This window comes from Rhinolophus sinicus, linkage group LG06 (assembly GCF_036562045.2).
Source record: "Rhinolophus sinicus isolate RSC01 linkage group LG06, ASM3656204v1, whole genome shotgun sequence".
Lineage (NCBI taxonomy): Eukaryota > Metazoa > Chordata > Mammalia > Chiroptera > Rhinolophidae > Rhinolophus > Rhinolophus sinicus.
Genome location: NC_133756.1, coordinates 157,265,791 through 157,289,516, shown reverse-complemented (window position 1 = coordinate 157,289,516; position 23,726 = coordinate 157,265,791). Strand labels below are relative to the sequence as shown.

Here is a 23,726-nt window from a genome sequence, read left to right as displayed (position 1 = left end):
ACAGTGGGCCTCTTGCTACAGAGTGGGCTGCATGGGGGACTGACCCTAAGTGTCAAAAGCCTCAGAGATCCCTAGCTTAGTGAGGACAGTTTGCTGAGTGATCTGGGGGTAGGCCATCTGACGTATCCTTTCAGCTGTCAGGTTCATTTAGTCCCACTCAGTGCTCCCCGAGCCAAATGCTTGACAACTCCGAAGCCACACTTGTGGCTGGGGTCACAGTGAGCTTTCCTTTTGGGTCTTCACGGTCCGTGACTTAACGTGAGGAGAATGTGCTAGAATCAGGTTGCACACTCAACCACCTCTGAGGGTCAGGTGAATAACAATTTAGGGGAATGGGCTGGGGTGGGAGACAGGTGAGCGCTGCCCTCTGGCTGAGGGGCAGCCCCTGCTCTGCTCTGGCAGGTTGCTGTTTGGCAGGAATGTGGACTAAGAGGTCGCCCAGGTCCCATCGTAGCATCTTGTAGGGCTGAGGGAGTGGCCTGGAGAACTCACTGCAGGAGCCGCACTAACCGTCAGCCTGTGGGCTCTCCCCGCCAAGGCTGGACTTTGGTAAAGGCGCCTCCAAGGCTGAGATCATTCCCACTCTGTTGCTTAACCAGACCTTTTTGGAATGCATCTGCCACCATATAGGAAATGTCTTCTAAAGAGACATTTGCGTGCAAGCAGCGTTTTTTGTGGGAGAGCTGTTCTTAAAGTAGGCTGTGGTTGCCCTGAGGCCCCTGTGTGGTGGTCAAGCCAGACATGAAAGAGCTTTTATGGAGAAAGGCTCTGGTAGGGGACTCCTGGTGCGTCACGTTTTCTGCCCCCGTTAACAGAAGCTTCTGAGCTCCCTTTTGAGGACCCCCCTGCCAAGCACAGGATGGTAACTGGTTGTCCCTGTTTCTGGGTCCCCGGCATAGTCAGGGGCAGATCCGTGCCCTGGGCTGGGCCACTGGGCTCTTGTAGGACTTGAGTCCTGAGCAGGGGGAGAGCGGGGAGCCAAGTTGGAGGGTGTTGGTGGGGGCAGAGGGCTGACCAGGCTCTTCTGGCATGCTAGTGCCCCCAGCTCCCTGATTCTGAGAGCACCCCCTGCCCCCAGTGTCCTTGTAGTAACCCCCCTGCTGCTCTCTCAGAGTGGCTTCTGTGGCTGGGACCATGGATGTCCCTTGCTCCTGGTGGATACAGTGACCAGTCATGTGGGGAAAGGCCCCAGACCCGAGACGTGATCTCACGCTCCTTCGTCTTCTTAGGGAACCCGTGAGGCCCGGCACAGCCTCTGCCTTCACCAGACCCTCAGTTCTCACTTAGACCTCCTCCTCGTGCATGTAGTTAGGGAAACCCGGGCACCGCAGGATTTGATGTGTGTCTGGGCTCCCCGACTAGTGGAGGAGACTGTTTCCATTGAGGGAGTTATTTAACCCACAGGAACTTTCAGCCCTTTTCTCTGACGCTCCCTTTTCTCGGAAGCTTAACTGTGATCAGTTGAAACCCCTTTAGCTTTGGACTTTTAACTGCTGTATGAAGCAAAATGCCAAATCGACTAGGATTTACAAGCCGCCCCCCCTCCTTTGTGGAGGGCCCTGAGGTGGCACTGGAACCCTGTGGCCTTGACAGCCAAAGGTCCTGCTCTCTGTTAGGAAATCTTGAAGTGAGAGGCTGTGGGGGAGGGGTGGTGATGGGACTCTGGGTCAGGCGGCCACGTGAAGCCTGGGCGCCCACACGAAACCCTTGCTAGCAGCTCCTGTGACGTGTTAAGCTGTCTTTGTGTCAGGTGTGCAGCCCTCGTGGTCCCACAACAGGCATCCCTTCCCTTGGGCACCCCCAGGAGGATCCAGAGGGTGGACCCTAGACTGAGGAGGCCGGGCACTTAGTTCTCAGGAAGTAAAAAAAGCGTTATTTACAAAGAACATATTAAAAATACACTAGCAAACTCCGCCCCCACATTTCCCCCAGTTGTGAGCTTCCCCACAATGCTCTCTGGGATCTGAGTGAGGCGACAGCCCATTCTCCTCCGGTGCTGCTTCAAACACACGGGGTGGGGGCCCGGCCTGGCCCCCACAGTCTCTGCTTGGGGGGTACTTGTTTGTTGGTTCTGCCTTTTCACAGTTCCCACACTTGAGGGGCCAGCCAAGCTGTTTGGGGGGCTTCACTGGGCCAGGCTCCCGCAGGACGTGTCAGAGCTGGCCTGCAACTGCAGGGCAGTAGGACATGTTGGAAAGGCCTTTCCCTCCATCCTTGTTCTGGCGGGGATGTCATTTCCAAGCGGTGAAGGCAGTGTTCTCAGGACAAAAGGTCTGACTCTGGATGTTTGTTCCTGGTTCCCAGTTCTGTGGGGCAAGAGGGAAACGTCAGAGGAAGAAACCTCACACCTGGAGCTGGGGGACAGACCCCAATGTCAGGGACAGCTCTGGGTCAGGGGCTTCTTTTTCCTGCTGGCAGCTTTTTGGGGGTGTAAGTCCATCAGGAAACTCCTAGGGGCTGTTTTGGGTGATCTTCTGAAGTGATGTTTAAAAGGTCGGTGATTCCTCTGCTTTAATTACCAAATCAGTTCCCATCACCCAAATCATTGATGCTTATTGTTTCCCCTTCTGTGAGTTAAGACGCTTGGAGTCCCCTATTCGTGGGTGGGTAGGGTGGGCAGGCGGTGAGTAGCAGTGGCTGGCGCTCATCCCCAGGGCTGTGTGGGACGCCCGGGTGCCCAGCGCCGGGCTCACCTTTCACAGCCTCTGAGTCCCATGCAGGTCGTAGTCACTATCAGAGGAGTTATCGGGCTGGGTGGAGACACGGTGCAGGGCCCCTTCCAGAGCTGCAGAGAGAAAGGAAAGAAACCACTTGCAGCGGGCTTATCCCACCAGGCTACGCAGAGACAGCCCCTCGGAGCCCAGAGCCCAGCGGGGGTCGGAGGTCAAAGGGGCTTTCGGAGCTGGTGGCTTGACAGCCCTGGATCTGGATCAAATCAGCCACGTGTTCACGGATGATGCTGAACTCTAGGCTCCCTGGGGCTTAATTGTTAGTGCCAGTCAGGGAGCGTGATACTGGGTCCCTGCAGGCCACCGGGTGGCTCTGCTCTGCCTTGCTTACCATCCAGCCTGCAAGGCCCTGCAGTGAAGCAGGCCTGTGAGGTCATGGCCATGCCGGGGTTAATGGCGTCCCAGTGCCTCTTCTCTCTAGTTGAGTGGCCTGTTAAGGCTGCATCCCTTCCACACCCTGCTGTGACTGTCGGTTTGATCCCCACTCTCCCTGGGGCCCCCATTCTCCCTTTGGGTGATCACACGATCTCCGCTCCAGGCCTGCTGTCACTCCTAGGAGCACGCGCCCGCTGGTGCTTACCTGGGTAAGCTGAGACTTGGGAGTTCCTGGGAGGCTGACTGTACTCGTTCTCCACGTGTGAGGCTATGGGGTTCTCAACCTGGGACCGGCGGACAGTTGCCGTGTGGTTTCGATGGAAAGACACTGAGCAGATAGATGCAGGAGGCAGTGTCATTAGACCTGCTGCTGTGACTCCTCCTCCCCCTTCCCAACAGGGGCCCAGACTTTAATTTCCTGTTCCCACTGTGCCATGGGGACGAGGGCAAGGGCACCCACAGCTCCTTCAATGTGCCCCTCTTTGCCTTTCTTCTGGGACAGGTTCATACCAGCAGGGGTCAGACTTAGAGTAGCTTTGGGTTGGTCAGCAAGCTGATTGGCTGGTGGGCCTCCAGTAGGTCAGTTAGTCAAGCATCAAGCATTTATGAAGCAGGGGATTGAAACACAAGGGATAGGGCAGGTGTACTCCCTGCCTTCCCAGAGCTGAGGGCCTTTATAAAAAAGACAACAATGTGGAACCTTCTTGGGGGATTTGGCCCTTGATTTTGTAAAGGGGGTAAGAATGTGCAGTGGGAGGGAGAAGAAGGTCTGTGGTTCCATCCACGAGGGTGGGCTTAGCTGTGGCTAGGAGCGAGGAGGAAGGCTCGGGGGTGGGGTTAGGCTGGCTGCATGAAACGATTTTAAAACTGACCTTTTAAAGTTATTTCATTATAAAGACATTCCATGATAAAACTAGCTTGGACAACCCTACTTAATGGGGACATTAAAAGATGGGGACAACCCAACTCTTTGGAGATGAACTATGCAAAAATGCCCATTAAGGTTCTAGTAAGTCCCGAAACAAAGAGCCCTGCCTAGCTTTCCTTAAGTCATGGATTTCCAAATTGATTTGATCGTGGAGTCCTCCTTTGTGAGTACCACCTGTTAACACCTGTTGGCACAGTCACACCTTGGACGAGCACGGTGGAGCTCAGAGGCTTCAAGCTCCTTCCTGAGTCTGGTGGACACTGGCTGGGGCCAAGGGAGGATCCTGCCTCTGGGGACACTTACTGTTCTGGTTCATTCCCGTTGGGCCAATCCACTGGCGCTGCTTCCTTTGGCGGACTGGGGGACAGAAAAGGCACATCAGAGTGGGGGCAGGTGGGGGGGGGAGTGTGGGAGGAGGCGGCAGGTGCAGCTGAAGGGGGGCACTGTTGGACTGTGTCCCCTGAAGTCTTTGGGGGCCTCAGTTTTCTGACTCTCCTGGGCCAGAACTGGACCCATCTAGTGCTAAAGGAGCAAGTGTGCTGAAGAGGCTGGTTCTCCAAGAGAAATGACTGTTTAGAACCAGAATTAAGACCTAGGAGGACGCTAGGGACCAGCCAACATTGTCCGCCTCTGGGCCTTCTCTTTTCAGCCCCTCTAATCTCACTTCCTTGTCTCTGAATAATTTTCTCCTGAGTTCTGCAAGATAAGGCTAACAGCCTGCTACAGACACTAGGTGACTAATCGCCCATTTGGTAGATGAGGAAACTGAGACTCAGAGAGTTAGGGGCTCAGTTAGCATCATGTCCAACTGGTAAATGGTAGACCTGGGTCTGGGATGTGTGTCTCCTGAGGTCAGAGGCCGTGCTGATGACCCGCTGGGCCCATCACTGTCTAAAAACTGGCCCTGTCCTCCCTTTGGCCTGGAGTGGGTCTCAGCTGGGCCCCAGGAACGGGTGAGTCCGCGACTATGATGTTCCTCACTTTCTGTTTCTGTTACTTTGGGCAGAACAAGGCCAGCAGGCAGGAGAGGGGTGGGGCTGGGTGATGCAGCAGAGGTGCTGGAGGCGGAGCCCCCCCTCCAGGGGACGAGTGCAGCCCTCCCATCTCCCCACACAGGGGCTTGAAAGGAAGGTGGTTTGGGGCACCTGTACCTACATTTCTTCACCAGCTTCTTGTAAGCGAGAGGGCCGCACATGACCAGCAGCACTGCCAGCAGCACGAGGGCCAGGATGATGCTGGCCACGGCGGCTGCACCCAGGCCTGCCGGGTTTGGGTCCTGGCCTGGGGGAGGCAGAGGAGTGAGGTCAGTCTCACCCCCTGGGTATCAAAACCACCCATTCAAGATGGAAGATGCTGGCTGGCTTCCCCAGTAATTCACCAGCATGTGTGGAGGGCAGTTATCTCTCTGGCTGTCTCTCTACCCAGCTGTAGAATTCTCTGCTGCACATTCACCCATCTACCATTTATCTTCTAACAAGTCACCATCCCGCTATGACTTGCCACTCTTGTAATCAGCTATTTAACTTTCTACCATTTGCCATTTATAAGGGATCGCCCTGCCATCATATATGGCACTGATGTGTGATCATATACCAATAGCTAGCCATCCATCCCTCCATTTCTGTCTTTACTGCGCTATTCAGTTACCGTGAGTGTAGCAAACACGTAGCGTGTACCCCTTGCTTTTCTATCCTCCATCCTGGAAGAGTAGATGATAGAATGGGGTTCTGTCACTCATTAGCTGCCTGACAGTTATGACCAGTCCCCTCTTTATGGCTCACACTCCTTGCTGCCTGAGTACTCTTGCTCTCTCATCCCCCATGTGCCATCTCTCCATCCTTTTTGGGGGGTCGTGAGGCTCTCTGTCTAGCTCTTGGGGCCTAGTCTTCAAAAACATGCTCACTGACTGGGTCTTAGAGGGAAAATCCACAACTGCCCTCCGCCCACCGTGGGCTGTGGCCAACTCACATGTGACAAACACCCTCTTGCAGGGTCTGTGGTCCTGAAGCTGGTGGCACTGGGACAGCTTCTCTTGTTTACAGATGAGCCCCTGGGCGGTCTTCTCACCAGTACCCAGCACCTGGTAGGAGCTGACATTGCCGCACTGCTGCTCCCGGCACACTTCCTCCCACCGCACTGCTGCCTTGGCCGAGCGGCTGTTACTGCACAGGGCTTTCCACTGCTTGCCCTGGCGCACCTCCACGGTGCCTGAACACATGCCGCTGCCTCCCACCAGTCGGCTCTGCACCTTGGGCTGGAAATCTGGAGAAGCAATGGAAGATGAGGTGACAGGCACGGAGAAACCTCCCTCAGCCCCGAGCCTGCATGCCTAGCCACTGGGGCCCCATGACACTGGCAGAGTGTGGGCCATGGCAGGGGCCAGCTCGTAGGGGGTTAGACACCATGTGGGACAACCTTCCTTTCTGTCCTTCCCTTTTTCTGGCATTCTTTCTGGCACTTCCCCTGTCTCTGGGCAGCTGTCAGCAGCTGTCCTGAGACACCACAGCATGGGTACTTTCAGTGAAGAAGCTGGCAGCCACCAGCAGGGCGTGGCCCCTGCCCAAGTGGAGCTAAGAGAAGAGCAATGGGAAATAGGCTCCACTTTCCTCTTAGAATGATTCTGTCATTCCCTTGCTGCTCCTTGGGAGGCAAGAGGGCTTTTCAGAAAGGAAAACTGAGGCCCAGGAAAGGGAAACACCTCCGCTCCATTATGGGTATATGCCTGTAATCACCAACACACTCTAGCTCAGTGGCCAGAGCCATGCTTCCTAGCTTTGCACATATGAAGCCTGGACCTTGCTGAAATGCAGATCCTGACTCAGGAGGGCGGGGTGAGGCCTGAGAGTCTGCATTTCTACCCAGCCCCCGAGGGCGCCATTGCTGCTGGTCCGGGACCACACTGTGAGTAGCCAAAGCTTAGACAACAGGCTCTAGAGTGACCCCGCGAGAGTGGAAATCTCAGCTAGTGCTCTATGATATTGGGCAAGAAATGTAACCTCTCCAAGCCTCAGCTTCCTCATCTGTAAAGTGGGGATAATAGTAATACCACCTCCGAAGGCACTTGTGAAAATGAAAGAACGTCCTGGATTGGTCGCTGGCAGGACGTATGACTCCTTAAAGTCTGGACTCCACCAGAACACTCCAGCTGATAGGAGCCCACTCCGTCCCAAGGCAGGCTGATTATTCTTCTGCATTTTGAACTGTGGTCTCTTTCCCCTCAGATTCTCCATTGATCCTGGTTTTGGGGTCCCACAGACCAGCCTCATCGGCCTCCTCCCCTCAACCACACCAGCATCGCCAGTCTCTGCCTGTGGTCGGGAAGCCTGTGCAGGAGGCCCTCTGGGGGACCTGCTCTGGTCTCCCTCTGCCTGCTGTGCCCCAGGGACCTCCCACCTCTCACCATCACTACAACCTCACCGGATTTATAAACTCCCCTCCTGCAAGGCTTGCCCCCCACAAGTGCTCCATCCTGCTCGGGCCCTTGGCACAAGCCATGATTCCCGCCTAGAAACTTTCTCTCCTTTGCTCCGCTGAACCCATGCCCCTCTCCTCCTTCAAAACCCAGTGGGAGACTTTGCTTTCTCCTGGAAGCTCTGCTGAGCCCACGTCCCCATGTGGTAGCCCAGCCAGAGGTGCATTCGGGCTTGTTCAAGTTGCTTTGCAGAGACTCCCGAGGAATGAGGTGTGAGTGCCCCTCCTCACCCCACCCTGCCCCCTACATTCCTCCCCTTGCGTTCTCCATAGTGCCTGGTGCCCCCGCTACACAGGGGCTTTGCGGTGACTGCCCATTGGGGGCGCCCATGGGTCTTGGTCCGGCTCACTCACCAGAACAGACGAGGGCGAGAGTTTGGTCGCCCTCCAAGGGCTGGACTTTTCTGAAGCACTGCTCCAGGGAGGCACAGCTTGCATTCTGGATCTTCCACCGAATTGGCAAGGGCTCGCTCTCCCCTGGGGCTTGTGGCCTGGTTGCCTCGTCGGCCTCCGTCAGGTGCCGTAGAAAGGTGCCACACTGGAGGGCCGCACAGATGCGGTTCCCCAGGTCCTGGGTCCAGTCCTGGTCCTTGTAGCTGATGGTGCCACCCAGGCTGCCATGGTAGAACATCAGGATGCCCGCACACCGCAGGCCCCTGGGCCCTGGCAGCAGCTGCAGCCTGGGAGGAGCTGGGGGCAGAGAGGGGATGGGGTGTGAGTCAGCGCAGACAGCCTGCAGTGGGGCCCTCCTTGCTCCGGGCTCTTTGGCTCCAACATATGGGCAAATGACTGACTGGCTGATGGCGCTGGGAAGTGGTGAGGTTCCCAAATATTGCATGGGATAAATCTTCCACTAAAACTTTCTATGTTTACCTGAAATTCAAACGTAACTGGGCATCCTGTGCTTTGTTTTTCTTTTTTTTCCTCCTTCTTCCCCCCCTCCCCCCGCCCCGTTCAAGCCGTTGTTTCTCAGTCTAGTTGTGTAGGACACAGCACCCTGACTCATGCTGGTGTTATAAGCCTTGCGCTCCCCCCAGCTGAGGCAGTCAGTCGCCAGTCGTCAGTGGGCCGCTCAAAGCAGCTCACGGCAGCTCTTGCTGGCTGCCAGCCACTCACACTGGCTGCCGGTCACTCACTCCAGCTGCCGGCCACTCACATTGGCCACCGGCTGCTCCTGGCAGCACATGGTAGCCCACGGCACCTCACGCCAACCTCTGGCTGCTGGTGGCAGCCCAGCTCCAGGGAGAGCTATTATTCACATTCTTAGCTGTAGAGGGCGCAGCTCTCTGGCCCAAGTGGGAACCGAACCGGCGACCTCGGCACCGTGCTCCAACCATCTGAGCCATCAGGCCAGCCCGTATCCTGCGTTTTTAATCGCTAAACCTGACACCCTACCCTCAGGAGACCTCAGAATCCTCTTACCTGTGGGCTCCATAGTGGTTGTGGGCGATGGGCTTGTGGGAGGAGGGGTCGTCTTCGGGGGCTCTGCAATGAGACACTCTGGTGAGGAAGGAGCAAGGGACCCCCGGAGGGAGAAGGAGTGGGGAGAAGGGAAGAATGGAGGGTGTGGAGAAGGCGGGGGCAACCAGCAGTGTTGAGAAGGACCTGGAACTCATGATGTAAGTACCACTTGCCCCTGAAACCCACTTTACCCACACATTGTCTCTAAGCCTCCTGTGAGGTGGGCAGGACCAGCCATTTTACAGTTGGGAAAATGAGGTTAAGAGGAGACAATGAAGTTAGCAGCTGGCAGAACCAGGTCCATGACCCTTGCCAGCCTGCCAGACAAGTACCAGCACCCTCTCAGCCTTCCCCTCCAGTTCCGCACTGGTGTATGGTTTGGGGAGATGTAGTTGTAAATCAGGGAACCCCTTCTCTTTGCCCGCTCACGCCCCAGCTCACAGGCCGTGGGCAGCCTCCTCGGGTGTGGTGCCCAGGCCAGGGAACCCATGTGGCCAGCTGGTTACCCACCTAAGCAGATCAGGCCCAGAGGGTGTGTGCTATGGTTTGCCTTGCTGGCGTTGCAGTGCTGGAAGGTCGCCAGTTGTCCGTAGCAGGTGACCTGGTTCTGGGGACTGTTGAAGGAAGGGAAGTGGGCGAGGGCCAAGGCCTCCCCACAGTTCAGCTTCTGGCAGAGAGCAGAGGCTTGCTTGAGATCCCGCTGGCTGTCCTGGCTTTGGCTGTCAACCGTGTGCCACATGCCACGGAAGTAGATCTCCAGCTGGCCTTGACACGGAGAGTTGGAGCCTCCTAGTCTCACCTGGAACACTAGGGGTCAAAGAGGTGGTGGAGGCAGGGTCAGTCTGGGAAGGGCCCTCCGTGAGGGCCCCCCACTGCAGCCCCATCTCTGTGTGGGCCCCCACACCCAGCCAGGTTCCCTTCGGCCCCACAGGCTACCTGCCTTGACCTTGCTCCTGTGAGTTCCTCCTTTGGGACACTGCACGGACATCTCAGAAACTCAAGGTGGGGCTGCTCCTGACCCAGACAGCCCCCTGATGCTGGGCTAGGAGGATGGGGCTCAGACCTCAGAGCCCATGGGAAGTTGGAGCAGAGGGCAGGGGTCATCAGCACCCACTGTCCAGCAGAATCTCCCCACTCCTGGAAATTCTGTCTCAATGGATCCAAGATAGGGCCTGGCGCCTGTTTCTTTTTCTCTCTCTAACTTTTAAAATCAATTTTATTGAGGTCCAATTTACATACAGTGAAATGCACTCTTTTTAAGGTTATTTGTTCAATGGAATTGGACAAATGTGTATATGCCTGTAATCACCAACACACTCTAGATATGGAATATTTCCATCACCCGGAAAGTTCCCTGAATCCAGCCTCAGGCAGCCATTGATCCACTTTATGTCATTAAACATTAGTTTTGCCTGTTCTAAAATGTCACAGAAGTGGACTCATTCAGCATTTTTTCTTTTTTTTTTTTTTTTCCTCCAGTCTGGCTTCTTTGGCTCAGCATTTGAGGTTTTTCCTGTTGCTGGACATAGCAGCAGTTCCTTCCTTTTGATCGCTGAATACGGTTTCATTGTGTGGACAGGCTACAATTGGTTCATCCATTAAGCATTTGGGTGCTTCCAGGGTTTGGCTACTATGAACATTCATGTACTTTGTCTTGGTGTGGGTGCCATGTTCCCATTTCTCTTGGGAGAATACCTAGATGCGGAATTGCTGGGTCACAGGTAGAGACACAACTTGTGTGATTTCCTAAAGCTCCAAGAAGGAAAAACTAAGCATATGTATTTGTATTTGCATAAAGAGATTCTGGAAGGATATGCAAGAAACGAATAAACGTGGTTATTACCTGGGGTGTTAGGGTGGAGGAAGGACTGAGCAGATGGAGGATAGAGATGGAAATGAGATTCTTCATTGTAGATCTTTTTGTATGTTTAAAGTTTTAAGCCAGGCAACTGTGTTACTTATTCAAGAAAAAAAAAAAATTGTTTTGAATGTGAAAAAGTCTTCCAAGTGATTCTGAGGTGGAGGTTTTCCCTGATTGGGAATTTGTTGGTCAGGCTGCTTTTTTTTCTTCCCACAGATGAGGCATTTGGGGACCAGTGCACAGGGCTTGAGCTGGGCAAGGTCACCTTGCCAGTTAGAGCCAAAGAGCCAGGGGAGGGGGCTAGTCCCCACGCCTGATATTGGCATTTTGTAGCTTTCCTTCCAGCAAACTGACTCACTGAATTCTCACCAGGGAAGAGATTTTCTCCCCATTCTACAGGTGGAGGAAATTGGGGCTCAGAGGCCAAGCCACCTGCTAGAGCCCAGATGCCATTGCAGGGTTCCAGGGCCCGGTTCAGGGCCTTCCAAGGCCTCTGTGGCTCTGTGTTTGCACAGTGACTTCATGAGAGCCTCCAGCCACATTTCTCCCCAAATGCACTCAGCCTGATATTATCTCAGGAAATATGAAAAAGAGAGGTCTGTGGTGAAATGAGTCTGGGAAGTGCTGAGCTAAATATTTAACAGGTTTCTTTGCTGCAGGACTTCTCAGAGCCTTTACTAGGCCAGTGTACACTGTCAGTCTCCGGTGGGTGATGTGTTATTGCCTACACTTTGTCCAACGTGTCCCATGGGACCCTGTTCGGGAAACATTAGCCTCTAGGATTAAAGTCCAACTTTAAAGGCAGGACATTCAAGACATTTTACAATTGGGTACAGCCTCTCTCTGCAGCCTCAGCTGCGAACATCTTTGACCAGGGAGCATCGGGCAGGACTAGGTAGGAAACAGGACTTTGCAAGGTGCATCTATAGGCCAGTATGTTTTCTGTGCATGATGAGTGAATCATAATGATAATTATCATGAGAACTAGCATTTGTGAGCATCCACGTGCACACGGGCATCGTGAAGGTGTGTGTGTGTGTGTGTGTGTGCGCGCGAGTGTGTGTGCGTTCACATGCACATATGGGGTGGGGTTCTCTCTCTCTGTTGGGTGGGTTCACTCATGTGGAGGGGCCGGTTTCTTAATTGTAGGAATCCCTACAGCCTGACGGAATCACAGCCCTGTTCCCTCTCTCCCCACCTCCACCCCAGGCCTCTGTGCGATTCTTCCTTACCTGAGTCCTCCTGGTTGGACCTTCTGAAGCAGGAAGTGACTGTGGAAAGGAGAGAGCAGTGTCAGGAAGTGAAGTCTCTCTCCCGCTCCCTTCACCCACAGGCTGAGCAATGGCCTTTTCTGCCTCCCCCTGCCCCACAATTGTAGGGTTCAGGGGTAGGAGTTTTCATACTACCTGTCGTAACCCCTACGTGGATCATGAAATCAATTTAGTGGGCTGCAACCATCAATTTTTTTTCTTGTTTTAAAAGTTTACTTTTTAAATGAACATGCAGTAAAAAGGATTTTCCTTTAGTGCACAATTCTGCAACTGTTAATGAACACATAGGTCTGTGTAATCACCATCCCAATCAAGGCATACAATAGTTCCATCACCCTCAAATTTCCCCCTGCTATCTCTTTGTAGTAATATGCAATATTGCAACCATTGACTTTTTAAAAAATATGTAGTGATGCAACCATCAGTTTTTTTAAAAAATGAAATGGTCTAGAATAGGGGATGCCAGAATGCACCATGAGTTGTAAGGCCAAGGGTTACTTTTTGTGTGTTAGGTTGCAAAGTGAAAATGTCCTGTATGTTGCTTCCAGTCAAAAAAGTTTGAACTCCATAGTTCTAGAGAATCAGGAAATGAGCCAGCAAGGGAATCCAAGACGACCTGGCTACTTTTTAGTGTTCCCAAGGCAGGACAAGAACGACAGCAATTTATCTTTCACAGCTCCCAGTTTCTGAGGAGGATATCGAAGGTCAAAGAGATTTTGATTCAAAGCAATGTCAAAGGTAGCACAGCCAGTTGGCAAAGGAGCCAAGGCCACAGCGCCAGCAAACATGGTCTGTAGAGAACTGGCCTTCTGACTGGCATGGCTCCTGCCTGGGCCCAACCAATAGGAATGTGGGTGATTTGGGAAGTCCCACCTCCTCCCAGCCCCACTGTGGGAAGAGGGGCGTCTTTCAGCAGAGCAGCCTGTGGCTACCCTATCTGTGGTGGGGTGGAGGTTTGATCTGGGTGGGAATGGGACGGGGTGGCACGCCTGTGTGTCCTCAGAGCCTACCCTCCACATTCCTCACCCAGCTTTATCAGTCACAGAACAGGTGTTTTGACTGCCATCTGTCTGACGCATTGACTGACTTCTCAATTGGGAGCGGGACAGCACTGGGTCAGGGTAACTACTTTATGTAGTAAATGGCTGGTTTAAGTTGCCTTTGAGAAAATGTTGCTGGGTGTTGACAAAAAACAACAAAGTGTGTTTTAAAAAGCCTGTTCCTGCCTGAGTGTTCTGAACTGGTAGTAGAATTTTAAGGGGAAACCTGCCCCTGCCAGCTCACCTTCTTCTCCAAACCAAGATTCCTGGTAATGAAGTCGTCATTGCCCTGTAGTGTTTCCCCCGTCTTGTCAAGAGACCTTCATGGTTGTCCTGGGAGTCATGGGTCTCACAAGGGGAAGGTATTTCTCACACAGAGGAAGTGTGGGGCCCAGAGCAGTGACCAGAATTCTGGCCTGGGTGGGAGGGGTTTACCAGCTGTCAATCATCTGATCCGTGCAGTGGTCAGCAGACGCCGGAGGACATGGTGGAGATGTCCACGCTGGCGTGGTGAGAGAGGAGGCAGGAGGCCCTTTGCCTTGCCTTCACCTCTGTCTCCTGTCCTCACTCCCACCTCCCTCTGGACCAAGCTTCCCATTGTGAATGGGGCTGTCTACTTTTAGCTAAGACAGGCTAAGCCACGAAGGCTGAGGCAACTTGAAGTGGCACTTATGGGGAGAGGGAACCCAAAGATCCACCCTTGAGTGCTGTATGACACAGAACGGGTTTTCAAGCACTGACGCCTTTCTCTGCTGCCAGCTCTGCCACTTCCTGCTTCTGGGCCCTGAGGAGCAAGTCTCTTAGTCCCTCTGAGCCGTGGTTTCCTCATCCACAGCATGGGGACAAAAATAGGACCAGCTCTATAGTGACGCTGGGAGGATGAGATGACATAATCTATGTAAAGCACTTAGCATGGTGGCTTCCTGGCCCATGTTCAGTGCTCAGAGCTGCTGCTACTGACTGTGGCACCGGTTGGGCCTGGGACAGGTGTGGGTAGGACTGACGCCTGCCGGGAGCTTTCCCATTGGGAAGAATCCCTGTCCAGGACGCTTGGAGAGCCGGCTCATGGGGCTCACACTTCCCTTTCCCACTTGAGACGCTTGTATTCCCAAAGTCACCTCGGTCAACATTCATTATGAACAGAAGCTACCAATTATTGAGCACCTACTGTGTACTTGGTGCCAGGGGTGGTTCCTTACAGACGTCATTGTCAGTCTCTCACACAGCACCACAATATGAGTTGAATATGTTCTAGGAATAGATGCTGGCAGAGGACAAATGTCCCGTCCGGGGCGATGCTGCCAGCAACTGACTAATCCTGGGTTTGCGCCATAAGCCTGCCTCCTAAACCCAAGCTCTTTACTTTCTGCGACCCAATCGCGCCTTCAAAGTGCCACGTTTGGGGATGCAGAGGTGAACATGACCTAGAGCCTGACCCTGAGGTGCTTGGGTTCCGAGACCCTGACGCCCCTGGGGGTAAGGACTGGGCCTGATCGTCCTGGCGGATGTCACACAGAACGGCTCCAGCCCTGCTCAGAGAGCACTCTCAGGAAAGACTGAGCAAGCTGAAGAACCAAGGACAATTCTAGAAAAGAAAATCTCCCACTGAGAACGCCATCTATGCGTTCTGGGGCTCCGCCTTCTTCTGGGTGCCGTCTGTCCTCTGTGGAGCAGCACTTCCTGTCCTGTCCCTCCAGCACCATCATGACTACCACCACTGCCAACACTTTCGTAGTTTGCACCAGGCATGTCTGTATGAGACCTTTCTCACACTTCACCCAGCTCAACGAAGTAGGTGCTATTATTTGGATCCCCGTATTATAGATGAGGACTGAACGAGATTCGCTAACTAAGTAGCTGGTGAGAGCTGGGGTCGGGATCCGAAGTCGGGCCATCTGGCACAGATTTTGTGCTTTTTGACCTCTGGGCCAAGCTACTCTGTTTCACCAATTCTTGCATGTTCTTGGTGTGTAAACCTCATGAAAGGGAATAAACCCGTGATTCTGTTCAGTCAGTGAAACATGCCATGGAGAAGACTTTCCCACGAACTTGTTGTGTGATATTGGCAAGCCATTCAACCTCTCTGGGCTCAGTTTCCTCATCTGTAAAATGAGGAAGTTAGCGTCCACGATCCCTCACCTTCCTCCTGGTGCAAACACCTATGACCTCGAATCTTTAGTTTCTGAGGTATCTCAGGGAACGGCAGGGGGTGGGCAGAGGTGGACAGTGACATGCGTGCCTGGGGGTATCCTGGGTGCTTATTCATTCTGTCTGTTCAGGGAGGCAGTCCGGTTTTGATTGTCCTCAGCTTATTTTCATTCTTTTAACTGCTTTGCTCAGGGTTCGAACCAATGCCGTCCTTCCCCTGAACCTGGCAGACTGTGATTGGGGTCCCTCTGACCCCCTTCCTGCTACAACTTACCCTCTGGCCCCTGCCTGCAGCCCGAGGCCTGAGGATCTGCTGCGGCAGAACCTGAGGACAGAAGCCTGACGACCCTGGAGACCATGAGGGACACGAGACATACAAGCATTATGCCATTTCCTAACCTGCCGTCCACAAGGACACTCCAGCAGCTGGGGCTGGGAACAAGAATTCTCCGAAGACCGCTTCCCTCCCCGGCCAAGCTCCCCTGGAAGCCCCGTAGTGTAGGACTGAGCCTGGCCACGTCCAGGCGAAGCTCAGGGCCAGAAAGCCAGGGAGGGTTAAAGGCCTCTCCTTGAGCACCTCTGTCATTTCTGCATTTGTGGAGATTTAAGCCTTTAGACCTGCCTGCCCCATGAAGTCTGTGTCAGGAGTAGACGGATTCTTGAAGGCAGCTGAGACATTTATATCCTCATCCCTACCTCCCCTCTCCTCTTCCCCACAACATGCCGGGTGGTTCTCACCCTGACTCTGTATGGCAACCCCGCAGGCCTCGATAGGACATGGGTGAGTTTATTTGCTCTGACCAGTGTTTAAAATTTGAGGGGCCGTTTTTAAAAAATATTTTTGTTTTGTTTTGTGTTGTTTTGCTTTATGTAAAAAAATCCCAAGATCCAGATGTTTTTGAAAAATTGGTCGTTCTGTCATCCTAGGCCGTGTCACTGCCAGCCCCAGGCAGTGGCCTGTCCTTTCTGGTCTGCCAGCGCCCCTGAGGCAGCCTCCTGTCACCCTGCCCTGCTTCTGGAGAGCCCCCGGCTTCAAACACAGGATGGTCTCTGCAGCAAAATGTATGAATTTTCACACTGAGCTGGATGCGTCAAGATTATAAATAGCCTCCTATTCACAGGTCAGGGTTTGCATCAAATGTGCTTTCCATTTACATATATTTTTTGGGTTTTGGAATTGCAGATGAGCGTTTGCGGACCTGTGTGATCGGTCCCACTTTACAGTACTCAGCAGAGCCAGGATTTATAAAGCCCAGGCTGGCCTGCCTGCCTGGATCCAAGGGAGCCTGCGTTGGCAGCCCCTACACACTGGGACATGGAGGCCAGGATGTGGCCTGCTGAGGGTCCAGTGGGTACCCAGGTCCAAGACGGTGGGGGGTGGATGGGACATTACTGATGATGACAGCAGCGACAGTGAACGTGGATTGAACGCTTACCCTCCACGGACCCCAGGGCAAGCAGAGGTTTGTCACAGGAGACCCCATTTCAACTCCAACAGCCTCATAGGAGGGGGCTGTCATCACGCTGTTTCCCAGATAAAACAATGGACTGAGTTTGTGTGGGTTGAAGTCAGACGGCCTGTTTGTCAATGATAAAACAACGATCCCCCTAGTCGTCTGTGAATGTCTCATAGATTTACAGCAAATTCCATATGTCTGCCGACCTTTGGGGGCATTCTGGGTTCTCCTTTCTCCTCTGATGACAGGCTGTCCCTGCAGGTCAGAATCCCCTCTTTCCTGAGCCGACACTGGTGAGGGAGCCATGTCTAACCAGCATCTATATCGGGGCGTCTGGGAAACAAAGATCACAAGGGCCTAAATTCTGTTTCTCAGCCAGAGCTCCAGATGAAGTGGTTGCTTTATGATTAGGAGGCTTTTTATGTGCAAAACACTCAGAGAATCATGCTGGGCTAATGCCAGGAGAGCCCCCAGCATGGAGTCCCAGGAAGGAGTCTCTAATTTGGCTCACCCAGGAAAGCGCTCACCCAGGATAGCAAGCAGATTTCGGGCAGAAGGAATGACCTTCACGATTTAGCTGGCTGTTGCTCTCTCTCCCTGGTGGCCTGGTGTGTCTAATTGAATTTGCATGCATTTCATGCTACATGTGTGTCTCCACTAATTGAATTTGCATGTGTTTCATGCTACATGTGTGAGCTACATGTGTGGCTCACAGTAGCAAGCCTTTTGTGTTCAGAGCTTCACATATCCCAAAGCTGTCACACACAGGGGCTCATTCTTTCCACCCACAGCCCTGTGTAGAAGGGACCACGCTCGCCTCCATTTTCAGATTAGGCATCTGAGGTTCAGAGAGGCTGAGTGATTTGCCCAAGGTCACACAGCTCGCTGGTGGTAGAGTCAGGGCAGAAACCCCATCCCAATCACTTGACAGGGCCCCCCATGGGAGTCTACCACTGGGAGACCCCAGAGCCTGCTCACCCTGTGGTACAGATAGGGGAAACTGAGGCAGAGGAGAAGGAGGGCAAACTCCGGAAGCCTCTATGGGAGTCTAGTGGCTCATAGGACCCTTGTAATTTCTGCAAACTGCCACCAGTTTCCTATCCTGTTTCCACCACATCCCTACCAGTTGTGTCTCCCAGGGAGGAGGGAGAATTAGGGTCCCTCTGGGAGCCGTGAGAGCCCAGCTCCGTAAGGGTACAGACTGATGATGATGACAGTAGGGGTGATAATAGAAATTACAGAGGAAGTGGCACAGGGCCACCATCCCTTATTTGGAATTCAAAACCCAAATCAAAAGTCTTTCTAACGCATTTGGCCAGAGGGTATTTGTAGCCTTTAGGGGTCCCTCTGAGTGTGTGAATTCATGCTTCATTGCAGAAGTGGGAATGGGTTTCATTAGGGGGTGTTCCCTGAGACCCCATTGGTGTGTTATGAGCTCAGCACATGCACAATTTACCTTCTACAATCTGAGAAATTCTGAATCCCGGAACTCATCTGGCCCGAGGTTCAAGATAAGGCCTTGTGGACCTGGAGAGGTGAGAGTTACCATTTCTCTCGAGGACACTCTGCACACTTTCTCCTCTGCTCAGTTTAACGGAGAAAAAGCCCCAGTCCTCACAGACGCCCCACAGCCCCCTCCCCACCAGCCTGTGGCCCTCTGCCAGGAGTCCTCCCCAGGCCCACACAGTGTCCTCACTCCCTCACTAGTATTAGCTAGTATTAGCTAGTATTAGACTAGTATTAGCTCAAACATTATCTTTTCGTGTGGCCCACTATCCCCCCAGGTACAGCATGCCCCCCCAGCGCTCCAAATCCCCCAGCCCATACCAATCTTGATGCCAAACACCCATACAATCACTAACCTACCATGTCTCTTATCTGTCTGCCCATCACACCTCGACTATTATGTTGTATCCACCAGGCGGGGGTTTTCATTGCTCACTGCAGTGCCCCCAGCACTTTAGAACGGTGCCTGGCACATAGTGGGTACTCAATATATACTCAATATATAAACGAATGACTGAATTAGATTTAATGACTGCATTGAATGCTATTGTCCTTTGAGGCGGGCACAGTGGTTATCCCCATTTTATACATGGGAAGGCTGAGACTCAGGTGTCCTTGTCATTAGTGAGTGGTCAAGTAGAAATCAGACCCAGATTTGTGCTGCTCCAAACCCCACAGGCCTTCACGCATGTGCACACAACACACATGCACACACGACACACACAGCATGAATGCACACAGCACACACACATGCTCACACATACACTCACATGCACGTACGCACACACAGTAGGTGTTCAGTCAGTTTTGTCAGGTAGAGTTCGAGTTCTTCCCTGGTTGCTGTGTGGAAAACCCCTCTGAACTGCTGGAGCAGAGTAACCAGAAGGGCCAGTGTCGGTCCCTTAGGCCCCTGGTCCCTCCATTCCTCACTGGGGCTGCTGAGGCCTGCCTAGAGCCAGCAAGGGCCTCAGCCTCTGCAGCCAGGGACAGTGGGCTGGGCGGCCTGCTTGCAGCTGGAGCCCCCCGCCTCTGCCACTTGGGCTGGGACAGCCCCTCAGTGAACTCGGTCACTTATCTCAACCATTGCTGTTTCCTTGGTTGCACTTATCACAATATTTGTAAATATTTTGGGCGGTCATTTACTTGTGTTCTCTAATGGGTCTCCTCTGTTAGCCTGGTACACACAGTACCAGATCCATGATGGGAGGGACTCCTGTCTTGTTCATTGCTGTATCCCCAGTGCTTTGCACTGAGCTGAACACATATTAGATGCTCAATAAATACTTGTGGATGAATAAATGAAGGAAGGAACGGCCTGTGCAAGAGTGTTGGGGAACAGGAAGACTGGTGGCTAAGCCAACGTCTGGTAAGGCTCTCCTCCCTACCAGGCCCTACCTCCCCTTATTTCCTGCTGACTCTGATAGTAATTATTATTATTATTAATGCTTATTAAGCACTTACTCTACTGTGTGCCAACATTCTTGCTAAAGCTGTACGTGCATTGGTTCATTTAATCCTTATAAATCTCTGTGAGGCAGGGACCATTACTTTATTCCCATTTTGCAGAGGAGAAAACTGGTTTCCAGATAGGTCCAAGGTCACCCAGCTGGCAAGTGGCAGACTGGAATTCAAACTGCAGAGTCCATGACTTTCTCACACCCCAGTGCTGGCTTCTGGAGTCCCAGTGGCTGGTCTTGCCCCGGCCACGCAGTGGTCAGGGCCGCCTCCCCACCCTACCCCTAGTAGGTGAGCCCCAGGCAGGTTAAGGCTCAGGGCAGTGGCAGAGGGGAGCAGCTATGGGAAGCCATGATCACTGTGACCGCAGGCATGCCATGGACATCTTCTGCCTACAAAGGTCCCCAAGTCACTGGTACAGCGGAAGGCCAGCCAGGAGGCCGCAGCATACCCAGGGCTGTGTTGGCAAGGTGTCTCTTCTTGCAATGGCTGGAAGAGTGCCGGTGCTGTTTGCCTCCATTCCCAGACCTGGCCCTTGATGACCCCCAGTCCTTGGTGGCTGCATATCTGCTTGTAGCGGTTGTGTCTGGAGGCCATTTCCCTGCTTGTGGGAGTGGCTTTGGTGGGTCTTTGCTCTTAGCTAAGGGTACAGAGGGGCCTCCATGAGAGCAGGAGTTCTGGGCTCGTGTCGGCTCTGCTGCTCACTAGCTGCTGTGCCCGGGGCTTGTTACTAGACTTTTCTGGATCTCAGTTTTCCCCACTGTAAAATGGGGACCATGGGACTCCCTACATCATAGGATATTGTGGAGCTTACAGAAGAAAATGGCTTTAAAGGCATTTTGTAAGCTGTGGCCCACTGAGCAGTAGGAATGTTTATTACACATTTAAACACACACACACACACACACACACACACAGAGTGGGAACCACATGCTCCTGGGGTTCCAGATGGTTCCCGTTGTGCTCGGGGTGAAGCCTCTGCCTACAAGTCTTCCTGACTCTGGGCTCTGTTGGGCAAAAGGGCCTGCATGGTCTGGCCAGGAGCCTCACCCCTGATGGGATTCAGGTCTCCCACGGAGCAGGACCTATACCTCCATACCCAGCGGGGAGCGTGGCCAGCCCCCTGACCCAGTGGGGCCAGAGGCCACAGATGAGGGGTAGGAGGGCGGGCGGCAGGTGGAGGTGTTAAGGGCCTGGTCCTAGGACTCCCCAGGGCCAAAGAGGTCACAGCAGCTCCGCAGGAGCGTCCCTGAAGGCGGCCAGGGACCCATCTCTAGGCCTCTGCCCTGGGGACAGAAGGCATTTTGTACCTCCTATTGGTCCACGTAAGAATAGACATATAAATGTGTGCACATGTGCCAATACCACATATATGGGGGACAGTAAGTCTACATCTGGAGGCATGTCCAGCCCATGAAAACACACACACACACACACACACACACACACACACACCTATTTACACACACATTCACACCTACTCACACCTGCACACCAACTTCTCTGCGAAGGACTGAGGGTCCCCGCTGAGACCTTTCCTTCCAAACTGGGAAGGCTCAAACTCCCTCCCGTCCTGGAGTCAAGCACCTCTCTCCCCCGCCACACCTTCCAAACCCTTGAGAGGTTGGTCAGAGCTCATCCAGTTCACCCCTGCATGTTATAAATGGGAGATGGAGGCCCGGAGAGGCTTGGGGACGTATCTGAGGTCACACATGGCCAGGCTTAGAACCCAGGGCTCAGGCCGGAGCACGTACCCTGCCATTCCCTGCTCCCCACCCGTCCTCCTCACTGGCCAGTGTCAGTGATGGCCCCAGCAGCAGGGCTCCGGGCCTGAGCTAGTGTCCCAAGTCCTTGGGGATGGAGGACTGCCAACTTCCACCATCCCACCCCCAGGCCCCAGCAAGCAGAAGGCCCAGATTGTTTCCACAGTGGTCTATGGGGGACAGGTTCGGAAGTCTCTCCTCTGGACCGAGTGTGTGCTCACACCGTGGCTGGCAGGCCTGGCTGGGGCACCGAGACAGAAGCAGAGGGGCTAGGAACTAAGATGTTCTTCTTTGACATCTGCTTAGGTGCGTCCTCAGAGGCCGTCCCCAACCTGCGTCAGCCAATCTGCCCAGAGCATCATTGGAACTGCCCAGGAGATGGCGATTTTCTGGTCTCCAGAGGCATCCAAGTAAAGGCTGGATGCTCATGGGGCAGGGGGACCTGCAGGGGGAAGCCCGCACGAGTGGGGGCTGGACGACTTGATTTCTAGGCTGAGTCTGATTTATCATGGATCTCGCCTGGAACGGTACAGTAAGGCCCTCAGCAGGCCGAGAGAGAAGCAGAGTTGGGGTACTGGGGTGGGACAAGCGGGGCTGAGAGCTGAGCAGGGGCTGTTGGCCCCAACCCCCCCGTGGTGCTCCAGAGAGGTGACAATGTGGACCCCAGAGACAGACCAAGGGAAGAACTGACATTTCTTCCTTGCACCCTGAGCCCAGATACCGTGGCAGACGCCCCAGCGGGGTACTCACCCAGCATCCCCAGCAGGAACAGGGTAGCCAGCGGCGGTTGCTGAGACCCCATGGGTGCAGCCTCCTCCTGCCTCAGTTTCAGCAAGCTTGGCACCGGTGGATGAGGCTGTCTGGCCCCTGGCCCTGTGTCTTCGTCTCAGGGAGGAGGGGAGGAGCAGGCAGGCTCCGGTAGGGGTGGGAGCTAGAAGTGTGGGGCCTGCGTCACCCACGTTTGAAGTTGAACTGTCAACTTCCTCCTGGTAAAACCACCTGTCCCAGTTTGAATGGCAGGCCTGGCTTCTGCCAGCTTCCTGCCCGAGGTGCCCAGGGCTGGTGCAGTGCCCTGACCACGACACACTGGTGCAGGGCTCCTGGGATGGAGGCAGCCTGGCGCCACTGAGGGCAGGCCTGAGGGGATTGAGGGGCGGGGGTCCCACCAAGATGGTGCTGAGCTGTGCTGGGGTGGTGGGAGGTGGAAAGTGGGAGCAAATGATACCCTCCTCTCCCCTTACGGGGATGGGGTGGGAGTTGGAGGTGAATGCCCACCGGTCAGGTGGTATTTAACCAGCAAGCACAGGAGAGGGCTCCTCTAGGAGTGCTGGGCCTTTGTCAGTGTGTGTGTGTGTGTGTGTGTGAGATCTCTGTGCTGATGTTGCTCCCAGAGCAGCTGGAATCAACCTCTGGCCTATTGAGAAAGAGGCAAAGTAGATGGGGGGAGCCTGAGACGGAGGAAGGGCTCCTGCCCTCCAGGGCCTGGGCACATCCTGGCAGGGTAGACTGAGGCCCAGACCCAGGCTCCTTCGGGCTTCTTGTAGTCTGAGCCATTCATGGCAGGCAAGGGGACATGAGGACAGCTGAGTATGAAGGTTGGAGGGCAGGGGTCTGAGCCAGCTCCCAGTGGCATCTCCCACATTCCCCCTCTTCCCATCAGCTCCCGGTGCTCCATGGCTGGTGGGGGATGGTGCTGTCCTTCCGCCGGCCAATCAGATCGTCTCAGCAGCTGCCCAAGATGTCACTTAGCTCCCCAGTGTTCAACATTTCCCAGGCTCACTTACTTGAGGCCTGGAGGATTTCGGGTGCTTGAATCATTTCACCGAAGGAAAGAATTGAGGCCTGGGATCAAGGACCGAGGACTCCCCCAACAGGTGTGATTGGGGGGTCACACCCACCATCTCAGGCAGGATTGTGAGGGGCCTCTTCATCTCCTCAGAGGCACTATTGCCTCAGCCCTTCCAGGCCCTGCCCCTGCCCTCACAGCCATCCCTCCTGTCCTGTGGCTCTGGAATTCCCATACTTTTCATTCATTCGTTCCTTCTTTCATTCATTTATTCATTCATTCAACAAATCTTTGCTCCAAGCCAAGCACCGGGGACACAGAGAGGAATGCTCCCTGCCCTGCGTACACTCCAAAAACCCCTCTGGGTAATTTTTTCCCTAAAGACTGGGTGTTTAGGAAACTTTTCTTGGTCATACTAGCTGAGTGTGTTCAGTGGCCCTTCATCGCCTGTTTCATCACACTCACAGTTCTAAAG

The 23,726-nt window shown here is 53.9% G+C and overlaps 1 protein-coding gene across 1 annotated transcript; it reads right to left on the bottom strand.

Moving 5' to 3' along the window:
* Positions 1 to 1,850: 1,850 nt before the first annotated feature.
* CD5 (CD5 molecule) lies at positions 1,851 to 22,368 on the bottom strand. The gene is made up of 11 exons (XM_019753985.2): positions 22,216 to 22,368; positions 12,058 to 12,096; positions 9,475 to 9,771; positions 8,926 to 8,988; positions 7,858 to 8,193; positions 6,001 to 6,294; positions 5,188 to 5,313; positions 4,336 to 4,389; positions 3,310 to 3,432; positions 2,694 to 2,785; positions 1,851 to 2,306 (listed from the first exon to the last, which is right to left on the bottom strand). Exons 1-10 carry the CDS (start codon positions 22,265 to 22,267, stop codon positions 2,697 to 2,699), a joined length of 1,473 nt encoding a protein of 490 aa, XP_019609544.2. The 5' UTR covers positions 22,268 to 22,368; the 3' UTR covers positions 1,851 to 2,306; positions 2,694 to 2,696.
* Positions 22,369 to 23,726: the final 1,358 nt, after the last annotated feature.